Raw genomic sequence first — 22,500 nt, 5'->3', positions numbered from 1 at the left:
TAAGACCAACCCATTTTAAGACCAGAATTAACGTTATTTTGAAATACAGATTATTTCTTCATCTACTATGAGTTGTTTTTCCAAAGTGGATATATTACCCTGATGCAACAGTTTGAATGCAAGAGGATACTTTGGCTTGGCAAAGTATCGTAGCCTACAGGGACCATCTAGGACTTGCATGCAGTCAGATTCAGGTAATAACTCGTATTAAGCGACCCTGCCAGATCGTGAAAACTAATGATAATATTCAATAAATTACGTCTAGACATGAACTGTTGAAGCCTCCTTACTGTGTTTGAAAACCCTAAGCTCTAAAATGACATAATTCCTCAACATAGTCTAATCAGCTTGTGCGTAGTGAAGGGATTTACAGAAAATCCACTTAAACGACAGTATAATAGGCTACATATGCAGCAACAAAGGCGGATCTTTAAATATATCTTTAAATATAAATGACAGATACACATGTAAGGCTTAACGGTAGCAGCATTCAAACCGCAATTATTTTCATTTGCAATGATTTCTCCAAATTGATATACGTAATATTTGGAAGAGAATAAAAGGAACATGCAATAACAGCTGTTGGATGTACGCTGCTGACAAGTGAGCGCTAGTTTTCAACCCCGAAGCAAATAGCTTATTGGATATTGTGACATATCACAAAGACTGAGTGCAAATGCAAAGTCCGTATGTCTTTCTAGTCAAGGAGTACACTTTTCAGTTAAGGAAGGTGAAAGTAGAATCTGAACATGTGTTGTGTTTGGTAGATCTTGAGCTAATTTTGGTCAAAAGGCTAGCGGCTCTATGAAGTTGTATTTCTGTGGGGCTTCGAACTACATGTTAACATTATCTGACTAACATGGTTACAATGAGAGAGGCTGTCATGTTAATGTTAAGCAGTCATGATACATTTTTTATTATGTTCCTAATACTAATTCGCGATTTAAATGGCTGACATCTGCTAATTATCACAAAACACAACGTGCAGTTGGGGCTGAAGGGCATGGCATTAGTTGGCCCTACGTCATAAGTTATAATGGTCAAAATCCAAAGTATTGGACAAATTAAAATGTTGACTTGATGATTTTGCTAGCTGGAAAGCTAAACTACCACCAAAGTCATTACAAGTCATCCTCTGGGGAAAATATGTCTGTCAATAGACGTCTTTCATCATTCTTGATACAGGGCCTGGGATTTAGGATTTTAATTGCCGAACTACGCTGTAGCTTTTTTCACATATGACCATAAAGCCTTTGAATCCAACACATGCAATATTTGAATGTTGGCCAAAGTTGTGGATGGACACATCAACCCACATTGATATTTCCAATAGGTTAACATTAAAAATGGAACGCCCACTCTGAACTTCACTCATAAAAGGTTTAAGTAGAGGTCTGAACGAGTAGAATCTTAGCGGAAGCATCCCAAACCAATCACTACCTAAGCTGCCATCACAGGTACTTGACTGCATTTCCTGCATTTTACTGCCATTTTATTGCTGCTCCCATTGTCCCGGAGGTGAGCAGGTAACACCCTGCAGTGGTTAACAAATCTCAGCCGAGGGTTTTATGACTAGAAACTGAAATCACACTCGGTCTGGGAGTGTCAAAGGGATACTAACAATGAACTGTCGAGTCCACCGAGCTGCACTTCCAACAACCTGATATGCAGCGAGTCGAGCTGGTGGGTCTTGTTAGCAAAGGCTAAAGATCCGCTTCCTGGTGTGAAAGGCTGCTGAGAGGTGTCTGTCGGCATCAATGGGGCTGAATGAGGCTTCATAATGGATGTGAATTGAGACGGAGGTTCTTTTTGTGACGCAGATATGTGTGTGAACTGGTTTGTCAGCTGTTGACCTCTGAAAGTAGGACACTGCTGATTACAATCAGAAAAAAATACGGTCAGGATACTCAAGTCTTTCATTGCTACTTTTAGAAAGATATGTCTTTTGGGTAGAGGTATAAACAAGAACAATTTAGTGTTTATGACGTAGGGCCAAACAAAGGACTTTTAATATCTAGTTTAAAATTCCCCAATTGTGATTTTGTCAGGGCTTGTCAGCTTTGGTTCAGTGATAGTGCTTGTTTTGTTAGGAACTTATTCAAGATCTTCTTGCAACTCAAACAAGGAGCAGACAAAGGTGTGCACCATGCCCAATTGTTATGGTTCATTGGGTTTCTTCCCTTTGTATGATGGTAGGCTTTGTGCCCTGCCTTTGAGAAGAGCTATAAACATGTTTACCTTTTGGTGTTACAACTTCACGTACAAACTAGTTTCTTTCAAGCATACACTCCCTTTTTTAAAGATGGTGAGACCAAAAACACGTCATCTTTTCGTAGAAATTATATTAAATTGCAGATCGTTTATATCTCCACAATGACCTCCACCACACCCTTACGTTTACCAGAATGAAGCAAATTGAACCGGATGATTGTATTGTCCTGCAAGACTTTCAAAGCCTATGATTTAACCCTTTGTAGGAGAGCTAGATTTAATTTGCACTTTAACTTTAACATCAAGAATGGTCCCTAGGTTTCATGACGACCTGTCTTGCAACAAGTTGAGACATGTCACTGTCCTTGTTTATATCGGTTTCGAACGACCAAAGGGCGATGTCACTCCTGATATTTGCATTCTAAGGGTTTCAGTTAAACGGCCTCTTGCCTCCTGGGGACGGAGCATAGTAGTGGTTGTAGAGTCCAGGTGTGAATGACTGCAATACATTGAAATGAAGAAAAGAGCTGATTAGCACAATAAAAGGTGAAGAAAAAGCCAAATGACCAGTTAAACTATGTTTGATGGAATAAGTGAGTAAGTGTGATGGGTTTGTGTGTAAGAGTGTGTTGTCCAGACATGGTGTTGAATTTAAAGTATAGAAAAAGCCCCTAGATCTTTTCTGAACCATCGTCCAGAGCCTATGCAAAAAAATAACACTGTCCAAAACGTTTCTGCCCAAATTACTTTACTGGGCTAAAGGTTAGACCCCTATTTTTTGCAGATAATGGACATTTAAATAATACTGGATAACAGCCCAAGATTCCTCCATCAGATTATTTCTCATTAAATGTCAGTCATTGTTCATTTTCTTAGAATTGTTAGGGCCTGGTATAGAATTGGGCTTAAAACTTGCCATTTCAAAAGCCACATTTTAAGCAGCTATTTGTGAAACTGTGCAATTGTGCACATTTACCATGTTACTATACCATCAATTTGTATTTGTAAGCGCCTGTGTCAAAGGTCACTGCATAAACCCCCAATTTGTTACTTCCTGCTCATAAGCCTCGGACATGTGAATAAGGCGGGAGTATCATCCATTCAGCACATGTCCACGGAGTCCTGATACATTACGCCATTGCCTGAAAAAGACCCATTACTTTGAGTAAAAAACCCCATTTATAATGCAAAGGAAGAACAGAAGATGGATGTCTGCAGTTAGGTTGTGATCCTACACATTTTAAAGCCAAAGAATCCAATAAAAAAAAGTAAACGTCAAAGACCTCCTTGTTGACTTTTAAGGACACAACAAACGGACACCTTCCACATCAACTAAAATCTAATCTTAAAGAACGTTCTGATTGTTTCTGAACTGGTGCACCCTGATCTTTTTCCAGAGGAAGCAAAGGAGACAGCAAGGTCAACTGTCCTCTTGTCTTTTCCAAAGGACAAGGGGTCTTTGGCCACAAGCCCAGGCCCAGTCTGGAGGGCTGATATCTGCCTATTGTGTTGGATAAAGCCACTCATCCTCTGACCTGTCCTCCATTCACACCCGAGCATTTCTCACCCACTCATTGTCTCTTCCCGTTATCTGAATTAAGTGCTTGTCGGTCACAGAAATAGAGCTTTTTTCCGCTCAACCCTATGATTTTGAGAGCTTTTGCAAATCGAAATAAAAATCTTGATGCACATCTCTTAGAGGGTTGAACACAAAGTGGGTTTTACAGAGTGCAGCCAAGACCCGTGGAAAACTTGAGAGCTTTTCTGAAAGGTTTACCCTCAGACTGGACTGCCAAGCTTCTCTCTCTTAATTCCAAATGTGTGTTGTTGGCATAACAGGAAAGATGGCCGTCTTGGCAAAAGCTTGACAACTCCATCTCTATGCACACAGAGAATCTCTCGCTCTTCTAAGCTAGTAAGCTAACGGAGCCATTTCTCATTTGTAACAGGTATTTTGGCATGTGACAAACAGCTCCGTTGCCCCGTCTGCAAGTCACTCTTTGTGAGGTTGTCAAGGGAGAGGGTGCCTTTGTCTGCCGGACAATTGAGTAAACTCATTTGTCATTTTAGGCTCTTTAAATGAAGCCCTTGCTGCTTTTCAGCCTTCCACAATGACGGATGGTGCAGAGCTTGTCCAAAGAAATGACAACAAACTTCCCCAGGCTTATTAAGTCAATTGCTTGTGTTTGTGTCTCCTGGTTTTCTGCACTGTTTTTGTGCGACGTATCCCCTCTTTGAACTTATTAAGCACCTTTTCTTCATGGTGGGTATCACATTTTGACAACTCTTAACTTCTAGTTCTGCCGGATAGTCAGGCGTTTCCTGACGTGAAGCGCTCTTACACAATAACGTCTTTGTGATTGGCGGAAGTGAGAGATGATGACAGGGGACCCCCCTCCACTATCTCATTCACATCTCTAAAATAGGAAGGGGTGGTGGTACCAGTGATGGGGTGAGGTTGAAAGACCCCCTGTGTGAGAAGTTCCTAAAATGGATGAGATTGACTTGGGAGGAAGCACATTCAATATTTAACCAACAAACTTTAATTTTGGAAACGACGTCATTTGCTTCTTTAAATGATGCCATACCTTTAAACCACGTTGGCCAACAATATCTACTTAATTCAATGGATATGGAAATCTAATACCTTCTGTGTCCACATTTATGTGAAAGAGGTCAGTTGCAGTTATACCCATTCATATAATTATCTTTTATAATTAAGCAATAGCTCACGACAGGCCGTGGTATATGCTCATTATATCACAGCTAAGGGGCGTGGTTCGGCCCGACGCGAAGCTTCTCCGCTGCTTTCTTGTTCCTATACCAACGGTATACTGTTTTTCTCAGACGCGGAGGGATACTGACTTGTTGTGAAAAGTAACTTACAATTCTACCCGTGGTATACGCTCAGTATATCACTGCTAAGAACCAATCAGATTGCTTGATTTGACTCGTCCGTTTTATAATGAAATTTATAGCATATTTTGGATTATTGCCATCTTTGACCCCAGCAAAAAGCCTTTTGGGCAAAAACCCAGCATCAAACAATAGAAAAGCCATATTAACAATTTGCAAAAACAACAGTTATCACCTGTTTAAGTGAACTGATCTCATTTAAAAAGTACCATAAATTGCTTCAGCATTGTTTTAATAAAAAAGTATTTAAGATCAAACCCTTTACATACTCTAATTTAGCTTGGATTTTTGCACGAATGATCGATTTAATTGTCACAACAGAGCAGCTGGTCCACTTCCATTAACCACCCTGTGATCTAATCAGCAGCTAAGTAGAAATAAATGTGACATTATTAGAGCAAATGACATGAGATGCATGAGACTTAATGACCCCAGGAACCATTTAATGACAGCGTGCAGTCACTCGCATTGTAAATAGAAATGTTGTTGGAAATCAAAGAGAAGTGATATTTTAAAAAAAAACTGCAAAATTCAAATCCATTGCATTTGGAGGATTTTTTTATCTTTTACACTTTATCAAAAATGAAGGCAACCCCTTATTTGTGTGCATGTAACACGCTGAGTTTGAGTTGGACACTTGTCTGGCTTGTGGAACAAAAAAAAAGTTTGAGTGTGAGAGCCGAGTGGACATGTCATCTGGCTCTCAGGAATCCTGCAGCCGAGGTGGGGGGCTGGGTGGAGGGGCTCGATGTCACTCTGCTGGAGGAAGGGGGTGTGGAGATAGGTGGGGTGTTGACTCTGAAGTGTGTGTGTGTGCTTGTGTGTGTGTGTGTGTGTGTGTGATTGAAGTGCAGTGGAGGGGGGAATGAGGGAGGGGCTGACAAGGCTCGGCTGACCCAAGAGCACACACACAACAACACACACACACACACACACACACACACACACACACACACACACACACACACACACACACACACACACACACACACACACACACACACACACACACACACACACACACACACAGGCATCACAGACACTCCAGATAGAGACGCCACTCTCTTGCCCTCCTGCTTTGCTCTTTGGACCTTCACATTTTTTTTGGATCACTGAATGAGCTGCTCCCCCAGCTGCAGAGCGAGTGGTGTCTTCTCAGACTCATCCCTTCTCAGCTGACTTTCAAAAAGCGTGAGCACTTGTTGGCTGAGTGGGATCTGGATCTGATTATAGCGTGGATCCGTTCAGCTCGATGCTGCTGCAGACATGTAGCCAGAGCGACTGTGTGGGGGATTGTGGGAGTGAATGAGAGCTTTATTCAAAGGTGGAAAGAGAGATGCTTTTCCTGGAGGTAAGAGAACAAATAGATGAGCAGAAATGTGTAAATGTAGAATTTTGCATTTAAGTTCCACCATTAGGTCTGTTGATGGAGAGGCATGCAATGGATGTTGGGAGATTTCCTTGGTTTTGGTCAAAGCTAAGCTCAATAAGTGCCCATGTATAGCAGTGGTTGTGATATAGTGTATCGACAGTCCTTATGTGTCTGTGCAGGTGGTCTCACTCCAGCTGTGTTAGGTCTCCTGTGCACCCCCTGACACCCATTTGGCTTTTTAAAATAACACTCTTTGTCAGTCAAAGAGCGATGACCTCAGCCTTTGAACTCCACAATTTAATGGTTTTCCTAAAGTAAATCCAATGATGCATAGAAAAATATACTTTCTTTTATGGTTTCAGAAAGTGCACTCCAAAGTAGTCACCAAGCCTGGGACTACTTTGCTTCACAGAAAAGTCCAACTTCTTGGTGGTTTTGGATGTTTTCCTGGGGTTGTGATCATTTGAAATTCCCACGTGTTTGACTAACTAACTCTTTGCTGAGGGAGAGTCCCTTTTTTAAAAGTGTCAGTTGAGCGGGGGAGGCGCACACAATTAACCGTTAGCTCGCTACATCTGGCCCGTGTTTACACAGACCCAATGTTGTGACTGTTTAAATGCCTTTTTCAAACACTTTTCCCTTTTTAACCCCCTTAACCTCCTCCTGTCACGTCTCCACATCGGCTGGGCTTTAGAGGAGGGAATGGTTGGACATTTTATTTTTGTTTTTCGACAAAGACGGCCATTGTGTTGTGGCCAAAGGGTGACACGGTGTAATGTGAGTTGCTGTGTATGTTGGCTCAAGAATCCACAGTCACCTTTTTCTCCGTTACTTTTTGAAAGATGCAGGGAGGGCAGTGGAGGAAAGACAGAAATGTAAAGTAAATTAGTTCGAGCCAAAAATACCAAAACACTCAGGTATAAGCTTCTTGAAAAGTGGGATTTTTTTTTTTGCTTGATATTACCAGTTATGACCGTAAAACCAACATCTTAATATTTTGCTACTGTTAAGTAGACAAAACAAGCATTTGAACACCTTGGCTTGGATTTTGTTTTAATACAAAACATCTCTAAAATAAATGTTCCCCCCAAAATTTGTTGGGCATCCTTAAACTTTTTTCTTCATGCTTGCAATGTTTTGATGTTTTGTGACATGTTTAATGGGATCATGTGATATCATGCTTTGGAGAAGTACAATTTGTTTTTAAGTTTATGGTGGCCTTGGGGCTTTTGTTCCACGTTTAGGAACCCTTGCACCAACCCACATATTTTCCTTAACAAATTACACATCTTAATATTGTCTTTGGCCCTGTATTTTTAACACTCCAAGCTACACAAACAACCATTATTCCACTGAGATAATGGCCCTAAAAGCGTACCTTGTGTAGTTTAAACTATGGTCTGAACTAGGCTAAGCGAGATATAAAGCAGAACAGGTCAAGAAAAGCTTCTGGGTGATAAGATTATCTGTCCTACCATAAAACCTGATAGATTAGTCACTGAAGAACAAAGCAACAGTCAAATAACCCTTTGTGCCTTGATAAGAGCTTTGGTTTGACTTGTTAACAGCATTTCTAATCTGTGAATTCAGTGTTTTGAGGCCCTGGTATTCATCCAACTGTATGCTAATTGGCTATTGCTAACATTTCCCAAGTCATGTGTGAAGCATTTTATTGCAAGATTTACTGCGAGTGAAATTGATTAGATGAATTAAATACAAATTGCATGTGCACCTTTTGCTTATTCTCTAACAGTTTTAATAACTGTTTATTTAGTAGCTCTTGTTTCATAAGTATAATACATATTGAATGATTGGTAAACAGGGCACACCTTTTTTTTATGTTTATGAAAAGTTTGGCAATACTAGGTTCAGTTAAAATTTAGGAATTGAACTATGAAAAAGTTATTGCTTAATCGATTGGAACCAGGGTTGAATTTATATATTTGAATATATTCATAACCCTAATGAGGTTCTTGTTTCAAACAACCGTCCCACACTTTTCATTTTAGTACAGTCCCTTAGTATCACCTGGTACACGCATTGGTCTAAATGAATTTAACTGACAGTTAACAGGCAAAATGTTTGTTTAATGGAAGCCATCAACATCCTAATGTGCCTCATCGTGCTGCTTTTGTGTGGAACATCAAACCTACATGAGGTTTTAACGGCCTGTGTGAAGTTTTAACCCAAACAAGTTATATTCTAGTACATGTTATCATGTCAAAGAGGCAGATCACAAAGTGGTGTTATCAGGCTGAGAGGGCTCAGAAGAACATGGCTGCTGAGATAAGAGGGCTACTGCTGAAGGCAGGAGACTCACAACGACGACTAATCCCTATTCATGTTACAGTCTAACCGTTATCAGCTTGTAAAGAGAGAGCTGCTGAAAGTGGTTTTATGCTGCAGCAGAGTGAATACATGCAGATTGTTTTGAAGGTTAATCGTGTCTTTATTGAAAGATTAAAACTTTTTTTTGTAGCTTTTTACTTATTATTCACATCCATTTACTGCACATACCAGTAAATCACAGTCCTCGACTCCTAGCACACTATTAAAGGCTGCTTGCAAGTGTTTCACAACCTTCAGTACTTCGTAGCGCAGAGGATAAGAGCAACAGATGTTTGGTGGCAGCTGGACATATCTGTTGCATCACATTTACAATCCCCCCCCCCTTAGAAGAAATGTACTTTTGTTTACTGACGCTCAGCATATTTGCACAGATTTGTATCTCGAAAGAAAATTCACTCTTTACTGCAATGTAGGGTTGTATGGTTAGTTGTTGAATAAGTGCACCATTTTGGAAAAAGCCTGCATGACTTTCCATTTTAAATCTCTTTAAGATTAAGCAGTATTTTAGGCACTTTATCAAGCATTATTCTGTAATGGATCAACACAGGAAGTATGACAAACTACACTGATGGGATGGAGAATAACAAAAAGTGTGACAAGAGGTTGAACTGTGAACGATGTTAAGGAGAAACGTAATGCTGTATACTCAAGCTCTTTTGGTAATCTTTTTTTTTTTTTTTTTTGTCAATTTATTGAACATGTCAGAAACAAAAACATACAACAATAATATAAATATATATTTTCTTTTTTTTCCTTTTTTTTTTCTCACTCAAATGAATAATTATAACAAACTAAAAAAAAACCAATAAAAAAAAAAACTAATAATAATTCTCAAATCTCTTAAAACACTCCTGAGAAAACCGTTATTCTGTTGGGAAACATAGATAAGCACAAAAAAATGCAGAGGAATGAACAATAAGTGGCAAAAAAAATCCCAGCCAATCGGTGACCAAAAGGTTTTTGAAATGTGATTCTTAAATCCTCCCTTTTATCCACAGCGCCCGTGTGTGATGAACCTGGAGCGCAGCGAAAGAGGCGAGCGCCCTCCTCCTCGAGGCCCGGACATGGAGCCTCGTGCCGGGGGAAAGATGGTGAAGATATCCGTGGGCTTCCAGAGGAGCTCCACCTCCGACGATGACTCTGGATGTGCGCTGGAGGAATACGCGTGGGTGCCACCTGGACTCAGGCCTGAGCAGGTAAGACCCGTTGCATTTTCCCTCCAAGATTACTTAACTTGACTGAGCAGCAGAACAAAAATGGAAGTTCCTTAAACTTCCAATTATATTTGACGTGACTCCCCTTATTCGAAAAGGAATCTGATTGTATAGAAGTCTAAGAAAATACTACTCGTCATGAGTTTATGGTCTTAATCACTTTTTCCCTTTTTCCATTTTGCAGAGTAAACTGGATCATTAATCTTTGAGGCTGGGCCACCTTGTAATTGACCATGTTTTTGTTTTACATTAAACAATAAATGTCTTGTTCAGTGTTCGGATATGCTTAGCTTCACCCTCTGGTTCCAAAAAACAAGATGTCGGTGGCAAACATTTCCTCAAACCAACCTCCACTTCTTATATACAGAAGTATCTTTGTGTAATAGCTATCTAATAATATCTTTTTTATATAGGAAAGTCAAATACATATAAATATATGTTTTCATAGCATGAGAGAGTAAACCTGTGTGCTAACAGCATGTGGTTTTAGTTGAGGATATGTTTGCAGGCATTCTGTCTCCTATGCCATGCTGGTGGATTAGTAGTGCCACATGCCCGACATCTGGCTGTGGATGTTTTCACATTCATTAGTGTGTATTTAGGATACAGATGTTTAGTACTTTTCAGGCAGTCTGCAATATATTCCCATATTTCTTTTTAGAAATGCACACAGACAAACGTTTAGTCACTGTTTCTATCCCCTGTCAGCAGTGTTACAAGCTGGTTCCTTCTTGCAACAAAAGGAGAGCAAGTTTCATTAAAAGTTGCCCAAAAACATAATTTCTTTACACTCACAAAACTGGTCCCAAATAGCAAAAATCCAACTGAGGAGGGCTGGTGTGGTCTGTTAAATAGGCCGGAGCCAGGTGCCACAGGTGTGTCTCATCTCTCCTGATTACCAGAAATGACTGGGGAAAAAATCTAATTAGTCGAGTTGTCATTGCAGGAACGAGCCAAGGCAAACATTAACATTTCCAACCTGGCTATCTCTTTTGTGTAGAGACATTCCACAGTCAGACGCCTGTGACTGGATGGAGATTGACATGTTTGCCCCACATTGTCACACTAATAAGGACGCATAGCAACAACTGACTGTATGACAGACAGAAAATGACAATATAGGGTCTTTTGAACTTTCAAAAACTACACAAAAACAAGCAATGGTTTGACAATCTCTCTGACCTTTTTAAAGCTCATTTATCCGTCTTCGTCCTCAGGTCCAGATGTACTTCTCCTGTCTGCCGGAGGAAAAGGTGCCGTACGTCAACAGTCCCGGAGAGAAGCACCGGATCAGACAGCTCCTCTACCAGCTGCCGCCTCATGACAACGAGGTATGAAAGGGAGAGATAGTGATCAAACAGACATGCCACCTTATTTTGAATAATTAAAACTCGTATTTGAAGTTTAAAAATATATATCTTTTTCAAATGTCAGAGATATTTCCATAGAGAGGTGGATGAGTTAGAGGGAGAAGTTCATTTCTTGAACTACAACAAAGCTTAACCTGATTGGTACACAGTTCATTGGATTTTTCTCAATTTCCTTGCAGTCAAGAACATTTCAAACATTCCTCAGCCTTAACTAGTGTAAAGCCAGCAGTTGGTTAAAGCCCTAACACTCTTGCTAGTCTTTTCTTGTAAAACTAAAACAATGACCACATTCCCAAACCGTCTTGTGACAGTAAAGAAGTTCCAGTCTCTTGTGTATATCGGCTTTATGGGGCGTAAAGCAGCACTCCTTTCACATGTGTGTTAATAGAGTTTGCATTAGGAGATATGGTGGAGGGGTTATCACCTGAGGGGAGGGACAGGCAAGGCCTACAGTCTGACAGAGGTGGTCTCTGTCCACACACACACACACACACACACACACACACACACACACACACACACAGTGTTTGACAGTTTTTATGATGTTTACCAGCAGACCTGGAGGGATCAAATTGACGGAGGATTATGTGCGTAACTCTGGTGTGTGTGTGTGTGTGTGTGTGTGTGTGTGTGTGTGTGTGTGTGTGTGTGTGTGTGTGTGTGTGTGTGTGTGTGTGTGTGTGTGTGTGTGTGTGTGTGTGTGTGTGTGTGTGTGTGTGTGTGTGTGTGTGTGTGTGTGTGTGTGTGTGTGTGTGTGTGTGTGTGTGTGTGTGTGTGTGTGTGTGTGTGTGTGTGTGTGTGTGTGCTGACACGCCAGCATCGTTTACTGTTGTTTAGAGAACAACCGAGCTGGTTGTTAGGATAGTCATGGTCTTTTATCTTAGCCCTCATCACCATCTCTAAACACAGAGAAAGGGTTTGCTCACGTCATCCTTTCAACGCAGCCTCGAGGGGAATTTGCTTCAATTAAACAATTTTTCCAGCCTTATTTGGACATACACTGAATACAAAAACCATAAAATATCAGAAGTCTTTTTGGCCCTTACTTTGTCAACTCATTGTCTTTTTCATCTTTCCCCAGGTGCGTTACTGCCACTCCCTGACGGAGGAAGAGAAGAGGGAGCTCCACATGTTCAGTGCCCAGAGGAAGAGGGAGGCACTGGGGAGAGGAACACCCAAGATCCTGCCCCGAGCTCTGCACCACACCCGCTGTGAAAGTGTAAGTGCCATACGTGGATACTCACACACACACACATGCACACATTTATCGCTCACATAGCCATAAGGTAAGCTAGAAGTTACGAGGAAACCAACCTGTGGTTCTTAAGTTATTTATATCGCGAGCAGCTAACATCCAGCAGCCCGAGGCTCAACCCTGATTGGCTAATGGTTTTGATCACGGACATAAACCTCCTCATTAGGGCGAGAGGGGAAGTGGGGAAATTGGGAGGCTCACGCTCAAGCCGAGCGGAGAAACCAGTTCCTCGCGAGGAATTCGCCACATTTCCTGCCGCCCGTCTATATCTCAGCATGACAGACTGCAAAGAAAATGTGCAGTAATTCTTGCAGAAAGTCTTAAAAATCCTATTTTTTCCAAACAAGTCACAGTATGAGGCACATTAATCCACATCTACTGGTGTAATGACATGCAGCTGGTCTATTAAACAGAATTATGTAAGAACGTACTGTCAAAGGAAAGTAAAAGGGCCAGTGTTTATGCATGTTAACAGGCATTACACATGAGATAACAATATAATACAATAACATAATACAATTAAAATAAACACAGTAAATATATACGTATCAAGGGTAGAAAGACATATCCACATATCAGAAAAAGGCACTTCACATCAATGTTCATATACTGAAATTAAACAATATGAACAGAAAACAGAACAAATTAAGATAAATAAATAAAGTAAAAAAATACTTTGAGAGTTTCATGTCATTAAGAAAACCAATACATACTGGAGAAATGTTGAAGAAGGGACATTTGTATATCTGTAAAGTATAACATTACAGTTTCAAGTTTGAACACCCTGTAATAGAAATCTACCACTAAAACAAAGACATACAAGATAGTAAATACATTATAATGATAGGCAAAGTAGTTTAAATGAAATCGAAAAGCAGTGAGGTAGTGTGAGTACAATATGTTGAAATTGGTCCGGAAAAATTATTAGCGACCAATAAAAAAAAATGAACAAAGAACTCAAAACCATCCTCAAGCTTGTCCCGTGATTTCTTCGTGTGAGTTAGTGATAACAGCCGCCTTGAACAAAAACTTCCTTTCACTGCATCAAACATAAATATTAGTGTTATGTAGCTTCCGGGAAAATGAGCCCTGACCAATAAGTAGACCACATCCTCTGCCGTGTATCGAGGAAGAGCCGGCCGTGTTAATCCCTCCAGACAGGCAGATCAAGTCCATCACCACTCAAACACAGATGCTAAGGGATGCAAGGTCACACACACACACACACACACACACACACACACACACACACACACACACACACACACACACACACACACACACACACACACACACACACACACACACACACACACACACACACACACACACACACACACAAATGAAACATAGAAGCACACATTCTTAGACATACTGAACATGCAAGTGTATCCATATATGCTCTGCAAACACACCCTCTGACTCATCCTACACACGTGCACATTCATGCAACCATACTGCACATGCCAATGTATTCAAAAGGATATTTCATAAAGATGTGGGTGGACACACACTCACTTCATCAGGCTCCAGTTTCCTGGTGGGGACACACAACACCCCCTGTTTCCAAGGCCCATGTCTGTCCACCCTGGTAATAATGGTTAACAGCTGGGCATACTATCCCATAGCAGCTATAGGTTATATAAAGACTTCACGTTCAGACACGCTCTTACGATCTCTGTCATTTTGACTCAAGACCAAGGCCTGTGAATTAAGCTTATGTGGCAAACATGCTGTCAATTCCTCAGCAACACCCAATTGATGACTCGTTAGGCATTGCCACATATGGAAACATAGTCCTACAACCTTTCCGGATAAACTTTAACAATGTCTTTGAGATGCATTCCCTAGTTAACCCTCACAATTTTAAAATGTAGAATCTGCCCCTTTGCCAATACAATAAGTCAGGAAGACACTGGGTGGGGTTGTCACTGGTGCAGCCATTCTTAAAATATCATCTGTTATGTTATCATGTACTCGTGCTATGATTGTTATCCTCGTAGGATTCACTGATGTGGATCATATTCCTTTGGCACTTGCAGTACGATCACCTGTTGTTTGGCCTTCCTTGTCCAAATAAAACCGCAGAAGATATATTTTGAATAGTTATCTCCATAATCCATCTTTTGTTTATGTTGCATTCCCCATGTGTCACAGGGATGAACTGTATCGTATCGGTTTTGAAATCTCATCTCTGTTTGTGATTGTCGCTAGTTATCGCCTACGTTTCGTTCTCGATGATGAACCCCTATGACACTTTGCAAAACCTTATCCAGGAGATGCCTTGAAATATAAATCTAATGGATTATCTTTTGTTTGTGTTGATCAGTGTGACGGAGGCATCAATGGAGGAGAGATGGCTATTTTTGCCTCCAGAGCGGGACCGGGCCCCTGCTGGCACCCAGCGTGCTTTGTTTGCGCCACATGTCAAGAACTGTTGGTGGATCTGATATATTTCCACCAAAACGGCAAGACTCTCTGCGGACGACATCACGCTGAGCTTCTCAAACCACGGTGCTCTTCTTGTGACGAGGTAATACACCGTACTAGCACTACCCACTTAATGTTTAACAATAGCAATAGCCGCGTTCACACCGGAGTACTTTTCCCACTTTAGTTCCGATATAGTTCCGAAATGTCGCGTTCACACCAAAAAGAGCCGGAACTAAAATTAGTTCATGAGAACCTTTTTACCCCCTTCTGCTAGAGAGCAGGGACTCTCATGCGGGTCTGTTGTGAGAAAAGAGCTATATTTCTGATTGGCTGGGCGGATTGCAAACCACGCCCCGTAAAACTCAAAAAGTGTTGTGAAGCCACCATTTTATTATCCTCGCATTAGCATTAGCATTAGCATTAGCCCAGCGCAGAAACGCAGAGAGACTAACTTATGGCAACACAAAATAAAACATGGGAGCGGTGGAGATGAGGAGGTGTCGGCGTTCTGGCGATTTACTCGGAAGGCAGTAGAAGTGGTATAAGCTGCTGGGACTCCCAGCAGCTTATACTGAAGCCAGTCCCCAACTCCGGGGACTTCCTGCCGGGGATTTTGGGCGGGAAGTTGTTTGCAGCCTGCCAGTAAACCCAAAGCAGCAGAAGAAGAAGAAGTGACGTCAGCGGCTTCATTTGCCTAATCCACCCCCAGGGACTTATTCCGGTGTGAACGCGATCTGTACTTAGTTCATCAGAACTAAAGAGTTCTCAGGAACCTTTGTGGGAAAAGTACTGCGGTGTGAAAGCGCCTAATGTCCAAAAAACTAACAGAGTATGTGTCTCCTTTTTAGATCATCTTTTCCGATGAGTGCACTGAAGCAGAGGGTCGTCATTGGCACATGAAGCACTTTGCCTGTTTTGAGTGCGAGACAATGCTAGGTGGACAACGCTACATCATGAAAGATGGCCGGCCCTACTGTACTTGCTGCTTTGAGTCTCTGTATGCAGAGTACTGCGAGGCCTGTGGTGAAAACATTGGTGAGTTATATTGTTGAGGTGCTAGCTTTCTTGTTTCTCTTCGGATTCAACTAAAATGTTGTATACCCTAGCTTGAACACAAGATCCTGGTGTTTTAATCCCAATCTTATGGTTGTTTTATTTTCATCCTACCATGTCCAGGTGTTGACCATGCCCAGATGACCTATGAAGGTGTACACTGGCATGCCGCAGACCAGTGCTTCTGTTGTGCCCAGTGCAAGACGTCCTTGCTAGGCTGTCCCTTCCTTCCAAAGCAGGGTCGCATCTATTGCTCAAAGGCCTGCAGCCAGGGGGAAGATATTCTTGCCTCCGACTCGTCTGATTCTGCCTTCCAGTCTGCACGCTCACGTGAATCACGGCGCAGTGTGCGCATGGGGAAGAGCAGCAAGCCTGCCGAACAGTGGAGACAGTCACAGCTGATCAACCCTCCAGCCTCCGTCCCCGCGTTTGAGGATAAGTTTGGAGATGGAGAGGCTGATTGCGACATTGGTATCGTAGGGCGTAAGCTGGCCCGTCTAGGTCTGGAGGAGGAGAGGTTCTGGAGGGAGCGGGAGGAGCAGGATGCTGGTGGGGACGAGGATCCAGAGGAGTGGGCCCAGCATGAGGACTATATGACTCAGCTCCTTCTCAAGTTTGGAGACCGCGGGATGTTACATCAACTTCAGCAGCCGTCCCTAAAATCTCCCAGTCCTAGCAGTGACAGACCCAGGGTAATGAGTGTGTCAGACCCCTGGCTAAAACCTGATACAACATCTTTGGGGGTCACCGCCTCCTCTCCCACCCCTGCCAGTCCAACCCAGAGCCAGACTTCCAATCAATCCCGGACCAACAGCTTCAGCCCCGGACTGATGAGCAAGAAGCATCTGCCTGAAATGTACTGGGCCCAGTCCCAGGACGGGTTGGGGGACTCAGCCTATGGAAGTCATCCAGGCCCTGCCAGTGCCAGAAAGATTCAAGAGTTGGAGTTGGACCAGGATCAGGAACAATCTGGGACAGGAAGACGGGCCTTCTGGCAAGACAACAGGGAGTGGTACGATGACTCCCTTGAGTGTATCGCTGATGAGCTGAGGAAAGTTGAGCAAGGCGCAGGAGACTCCATGGACTCCTTGGCACTTTCAAATATCACTGGTAAGCAGACTGCTCGTTCAGAGAAAAGATTGACCTTCTTATTATATCAACAGCTTTTTAAAACGTGTCTCTCTTGCTTGTTCTGTTTTAGGTGCATCAGTGGATGGAGATGGAAGGGATAGATCCATGGTCTACAGCCTTGCCATTCAGAATCCATCCGTTGTAGATGACTGCGAGAAGATGAGCAACATGGGGACCTTTAATTCATCTCATCTTCACCACAGTGCCAACTCTCTCAACCTTCACATGGAGAAGGGAGATGACGAGGACGTAGCATTGGCAATGAGGGGAGGAGCCCCAGGAGGACATCTCGCAATGTCCCCACATTCGGAAGGCCTCCCTTCCTCCTTCATCCATGCACCAGCTCTTCGGAGAAGCAAGTCCCAGTCTCGGCCTCCACAGATGGTCAAGTTTTCAGAAGACACAGTGGACAACGGATATAATGATGGCTTCGATGTCAATATTAGAAGGCATCCAATGAGTGAGAAGCCACAGCGGAGGGCATACTGCTCGGAGGAGATGGGCCAAGAAAGAAGCCGCCCATCCAGCCAGCATGGGCGCAGCAGGCAGCATCACCAACACCACCGGGAGGGCCGGCACCACAAGAGCCGCAAAGCCCGCTCAGACAACAACCTTCACTTGGTGGCTTTGGAGAAAGCACAGAGGCCGAATGAGCCTCACCAGCAAGCACAGAGGCCTTTTGAGCCCCAGCAGCAGGGTCTAGTGAACCCCCCGTGTGGAGGCATGGTCCCACAGCATCCTGCACACAGGCTGCCTTTGGCCTACTCCCAAACCCGGTCTGACTATATGCTTCAGGGTTCAGCTCAAGGAGACCCACGACTAGAGCAGTTTATGAATCTATACAGAGATGAGGATGACTGTTGTTCTACTTGCTCTTCCTCATCATCGGACTCTGAGGAAGAGGGCTATTTCCTGGGCCAGCCAATCCCTCAGCCACGAGCGGCAGGGCGGTACTACGCCGAGGACTACCCTACAAGGGTTACAGCCCTCACTTCCCTGAGTCATGGCTCACAGACTGGTCGCAGGAAGAGCCACCGCTCCAAAAACTGTATCATCTCCTAACAGCTCTCAGTGCAATTACATTATAACCTGCACTGTGCTCAGCAATAAAGTCAGATGTTCTGATCATATGATGGTTTTGCGGATCAAACCCATTTGTAGATATGGCCTAGGCCAGAAGGTGCTTGGCCAGATGTCAAGATGCATATCATATTTAGGCCCAATTGTACTGAAAGAAGAAATGTATTCAAACAACTTGGACAGATCTGTGTAACAAATATTCAGAATAGAAACATTTGTTGGTGTGTTCAAATTTGGTCTTCATTTAGCACTAATATAAAGGATAGGCTGGTACATTTGGAAGCGTTTTTTGATCAGGATTAAGCAGAGTGGCAACATAAAGCCTTTTGTTCTATTCATCATTTGCCATTACGTTTTTATTTTGTACTATTCTTGTTATGTTATACATTTTGCAGCAATATCTTTGTGAGCATTAAAATGGAAACGCATTGTACAAAGAGTTCGATAACTTAGAAAATAGAATCAAACCAAATAATTATTTAATGCATTATAGTACAAAATGATAATGTATATACTAAGTTAAGATTTTAATACTGGTATTTTTATATCCGTGGTTTAAAGAATTGTTTTCTTGGAAGTGTATGCTTTAGAAAAGAGCAGGTGTAAAGGTAAACGAACAGACCTCGTTATAATATTTTATGCGAAACAAAGAAGGTGCCACTTAATAAACTGTTCTTCACAGTAAAGTGCCATGTTATTCTGTAACAATGTCGATTACGTATATTCCACAATGCTTACTATTGCCGTACCAAATATGAAACAAATGGCAGTAACACTTGTATGTTCCATATTCAGCTGAACTGTTCACTACCCTCGCTCTGACATAACCAGATAAATGCTTTGATGTAAAAACGCTTGTAATAAATATTTTTCTCCTCTCAAAGCTTCAAGGATGACTTTTCTTTTCCTGGTGGATTTTAAAATGACAGGATGTATCCTTTTGGAATGTAGTGTTTGATAATGCCAGTGAACCAATCCTCAACAAATACAAGTGTCGCTTGTGTAAAAGATCACAATACCTCAGAGTTAACAGAAATCATGTTTACTGCAATCTTTAGAGAATCTTCAGTTTGTGCAAAATGAGACAACATAATAAACGCAACCAAACTGGCATTTCTCTAGACAGTACAAATGTATACAATGATGTAGAACTGTAAATTGAGCAGCACCAAGTCATACATCTCACCGCACTGTGATGTAACTTTTAAATAAAGTAAGTGATTTATTTCATCCAACATTTGACAGAAAACCAGTTTTTAATCATTTAATAGTTAACATCTTTCAACAGAGACTGTGAAAGTAAAAAAAATGGTCTGTTCAAAATGAACACTGTTCATCCACACATGCATACTGTCCCATGTTCAAGTTGATGTGGGAATTCAGTTCAGGTCCAAGCACTTCCAAAATATATCCGAGTAACCATCATGTTCATTCTCTCATGGAGCCGATGTGTCAGTAAGACGAGCTGTGGTTGGCTGCTGTCTTTATGAGTTTATGACCCGTTGATGGGGTGGTGGAGTCGCACACGGAGGCTTCTGGCTGCCGGACCACCTCGTCCAGCTCGTTGATGAAGTGTTTGAGATCATCCAGGCATCGCTCGCGGATCTCCCCGAGGTTCTCCCTCAGGGGAACCTGCAGCTGCTTCTCCAGGTTGGCGTCTTTAGCCACCAGCATCTTCACCACCATGCCGAAGGTCACGCAGTCCTGCCGGTACACCTGGAAGTGCACAGAAGCAAGTTAGAGCTAAATGTTCCATATCATCCCTTTCCTGTAGTGTGTTATTTTTGGTTGTAGGTGCATGTAGGTGCTCTGCAAAGGCTAGAATCCCAAAGTTCTGCTGTAGCACAGGCAGTATGAGAAACATTAAGGCTTTTTTGAACATGAAAGCACGGAGACATGTCACGGTAGAGGCAGAGGATACACGTAATCTGGAAATGAGCATATGTCCTCTTAAAAAAAAAAAGAAACTTTTGGGCAAAAACAATTCAAATCGAATCTTTCCTCTAAGGAAAACACATCCATTCTCATGTATAGTTTAGGTACTAAAAGTGGGGCCGGGCAATATATATCGATATTTGATAAGATAGGAGACTAGACATTTGATTTGGGATCTTGTGATATAAGTGTTTAAAAACAAAAAGTTATGACATTTTCAAAATGTACCTCTCTGTTTTAGCTGTTCTATGCTTGACCCACTTAATCATTATCTACTATCAAAATGTTCATGTTGCAAATATTTTGTGAAAGTATTAATATTAAACTAAAACAATATTGTCACCGTTTTGATATTGAAGTATTTGGTCAAAAACAAGTGCTATCTTTCAAAGAGAGATATCTGGGCTATCCCCATTATTATTGTGTTACCCGAATGGTCCTGGGGAGGCCAAGGTATAAAAAATATATTGTTATATGATTTCTTTAAATCGCCCAGCCCTACTGAGGAGTGTAAAGAGGTCAAAGCCTATAAAAGAAAACGTTTCACCCCCTCAGTTAGGTTTCTTGTTTCCTTCCTGCCTAACCTGGCGCCTAGGTGTAAATATCCCAGTGTCATTGAGGCCGAGCGGATCATTCTGGTGTCAACACACATCACGCAGTGTCAAAAGATAAACACTTTTCCTCTCAAGTTTAATAAGGGCCCTTTTTATATAGGACAGGGTGGCCCAAGAAGCAATAAAAGCTCCACTTTAGAGGCTCATAACAGGTGTGAGAGGGACAATGAGGAAGAGGTGCTGGAATCTTGTTTGGGAGCTGCCATTTCACACCCAGCCTCAAATGTCTCATAAAAACAATACAGGGGGTCTGATGAGCCAAACACCAGAGGATCGTTTCTGATTCCTGATCCTTCACATGAGCTGACAACGTGAAGAAGTGGGAAAATATCACGGTGTCATAATAGTAGTTCAGTCAGACAACTCACGTGTTTCTTAATTAGAAGCAGCATATAGTTTGAGTTTGGCGTCTAGGCTCGGGCCTCATCACTCCACAGATTTACAAAGAACATTGAGTGATGATTAGATAACTATCCCCCGAGCCTACAGGTGGAAGCTGGGGTGGTGGTTGGGGCAGGCAAGCAGCAGCAACATGAAACACAGCAGCAGGAACATGAACGTAGCAATAGCAAGTGAACACAGCAGTGGCAGCGGCAGCATAGCGAGGCAGAGGCAGGAAGACCTGGCAGCTTAAATAGAGCGACATGTTTAGGAGAAAGTGTTTGGTTGTAGGGACGAGGTGCGTCACATGTTAATGTATCATTGGTGCTCGAGTTGACTGCCTGAACTAGCTCGCAGGCTTCGCCCCATTACTTTGTCTGTATAGAAAATCTTTTGTTTCCACAGAAAAAGTACCAGATTGGCTGTGGATGGTTACCACACATACACTGAACAAAAATATAAACGCAACACTTTTTTTTTTGCTCCCATTTTTCATGAGATGAACTCAAAGATCTAAAACATTTTCTACATACACAAAATAACCATTTCTCTCAAATATTGTTCATAAATCTGAAAAAATCTGTGATAGTGAGCACTTCTCCTTTGCCGAGATAATCCATCCCACCTCACAGGTGTGGCATATCAAGATGCTGATTAGGGTTAGGGTAATGTTGTGAATCGAGTGGCCCATGGTGGTGGTGGGGTTATGGTATGGGCAGGCGTATGTTATGGACGACGAACACAGGCCACTCGATTCACAACATTACCCTAACCCTAACCCTAACCCTCACACCAGATACTGACTGGTTTTCGGACCCCCCCAGACCCCCCCAATAAAGCAAAACTGCACGTTTCAGAGTGGCCTTTTATTGTGGCCAGTTGATAGTTGTCCTAAAAAAAGGTTCTTAAAACACTCCTTTTTTGTTTTTATAAAAACTCCTCCTTTTTTATCCAAATAAATACAACATACATCCACCTTTTACAAAAAATCTAGAAAAACCTCCAAAGGAAAGAGGCGTACCTTTTTACCTCCGGGGTTTTTTTTGTTTTTTTTTTACCCAAACGTTAAAAATATAAAAAACCCGAGTCAAGTCATTCATAAGTAAAAACCCCCCTAACCTAAAACAAAAATGAAGAAACAAAGATCATTAAACCTTACGATTTTTTTGGGCCATGACGGGTGTCC

The 22,500-nt window shown here is 42.1% G+C and overlaps 1 protein-coding gene across 1 annotated transcript in view; it reads left to right on the top strand.

Annotated features, from left to right (window-relative positions):
- LOC104961700 (prickle-like protein 1) overlaps positions 1-19,262 on the top strand; it is a 30,315-nt gene extending 11,053 nt beyond the window's left edge. Inside the window, exons 2-8 of the mRNA XM_010790032.1 lie at positions 9,847-10,044; positions 11,280-11,393; positions 12,514-12,651; positions 15,017-15,220; positions 15,969-16,155; positions 16,297-17,283; positions 17,375-19,262. Coding sequence (XP_010788334.1) covers positions 9,859-10,044; positions 11,280-11,393; positions 12,514-12,651; positions 15,017-15,220; positions 15,969-16,155; positions 16,297-17,283; positions 17,375-18,366 — 2,808 coding nt within the window. The 5' untranslated portion in view covers positions 9,847-9,858 and the 3' untranslated portion in view covers positions 18,367-19,262. The remainder of the gene's footprint in view (positions 1-9,846; positions 10,045-11,279; positions 11,394-12,513; positions 12,652-15,016; positions 15,221-15,968; positions 16,156-16,296; positions 17,284-17,374) is intronic.
- The last annotated feature ends 3,238 nt before the right edge of the window (positions 19,263-22,500 follow it).

The sequence above is a fragment of the Notothenia coriiceps genome, unplaced genomic scaffold (assembly GCF_000735185.1).
Source record: "Notothenia coriiceps isolate Sejong01 unplaced genomic scaffold, NC01 NC01_scaffold00033693, whole genome shotgun sequence".
In the NCBI taxonomy this organism is placed as follows: Eukaryota; Metazoa; Chordata; class Actinopteri; order Perciformes; family Nototheniidae; genus Notothenia; species Notothenia coriiceps.
Note: the sequence above shows the minus strand (reverse complement) of the source record. Positions and strands in the feature narration are given on the sequence as shown.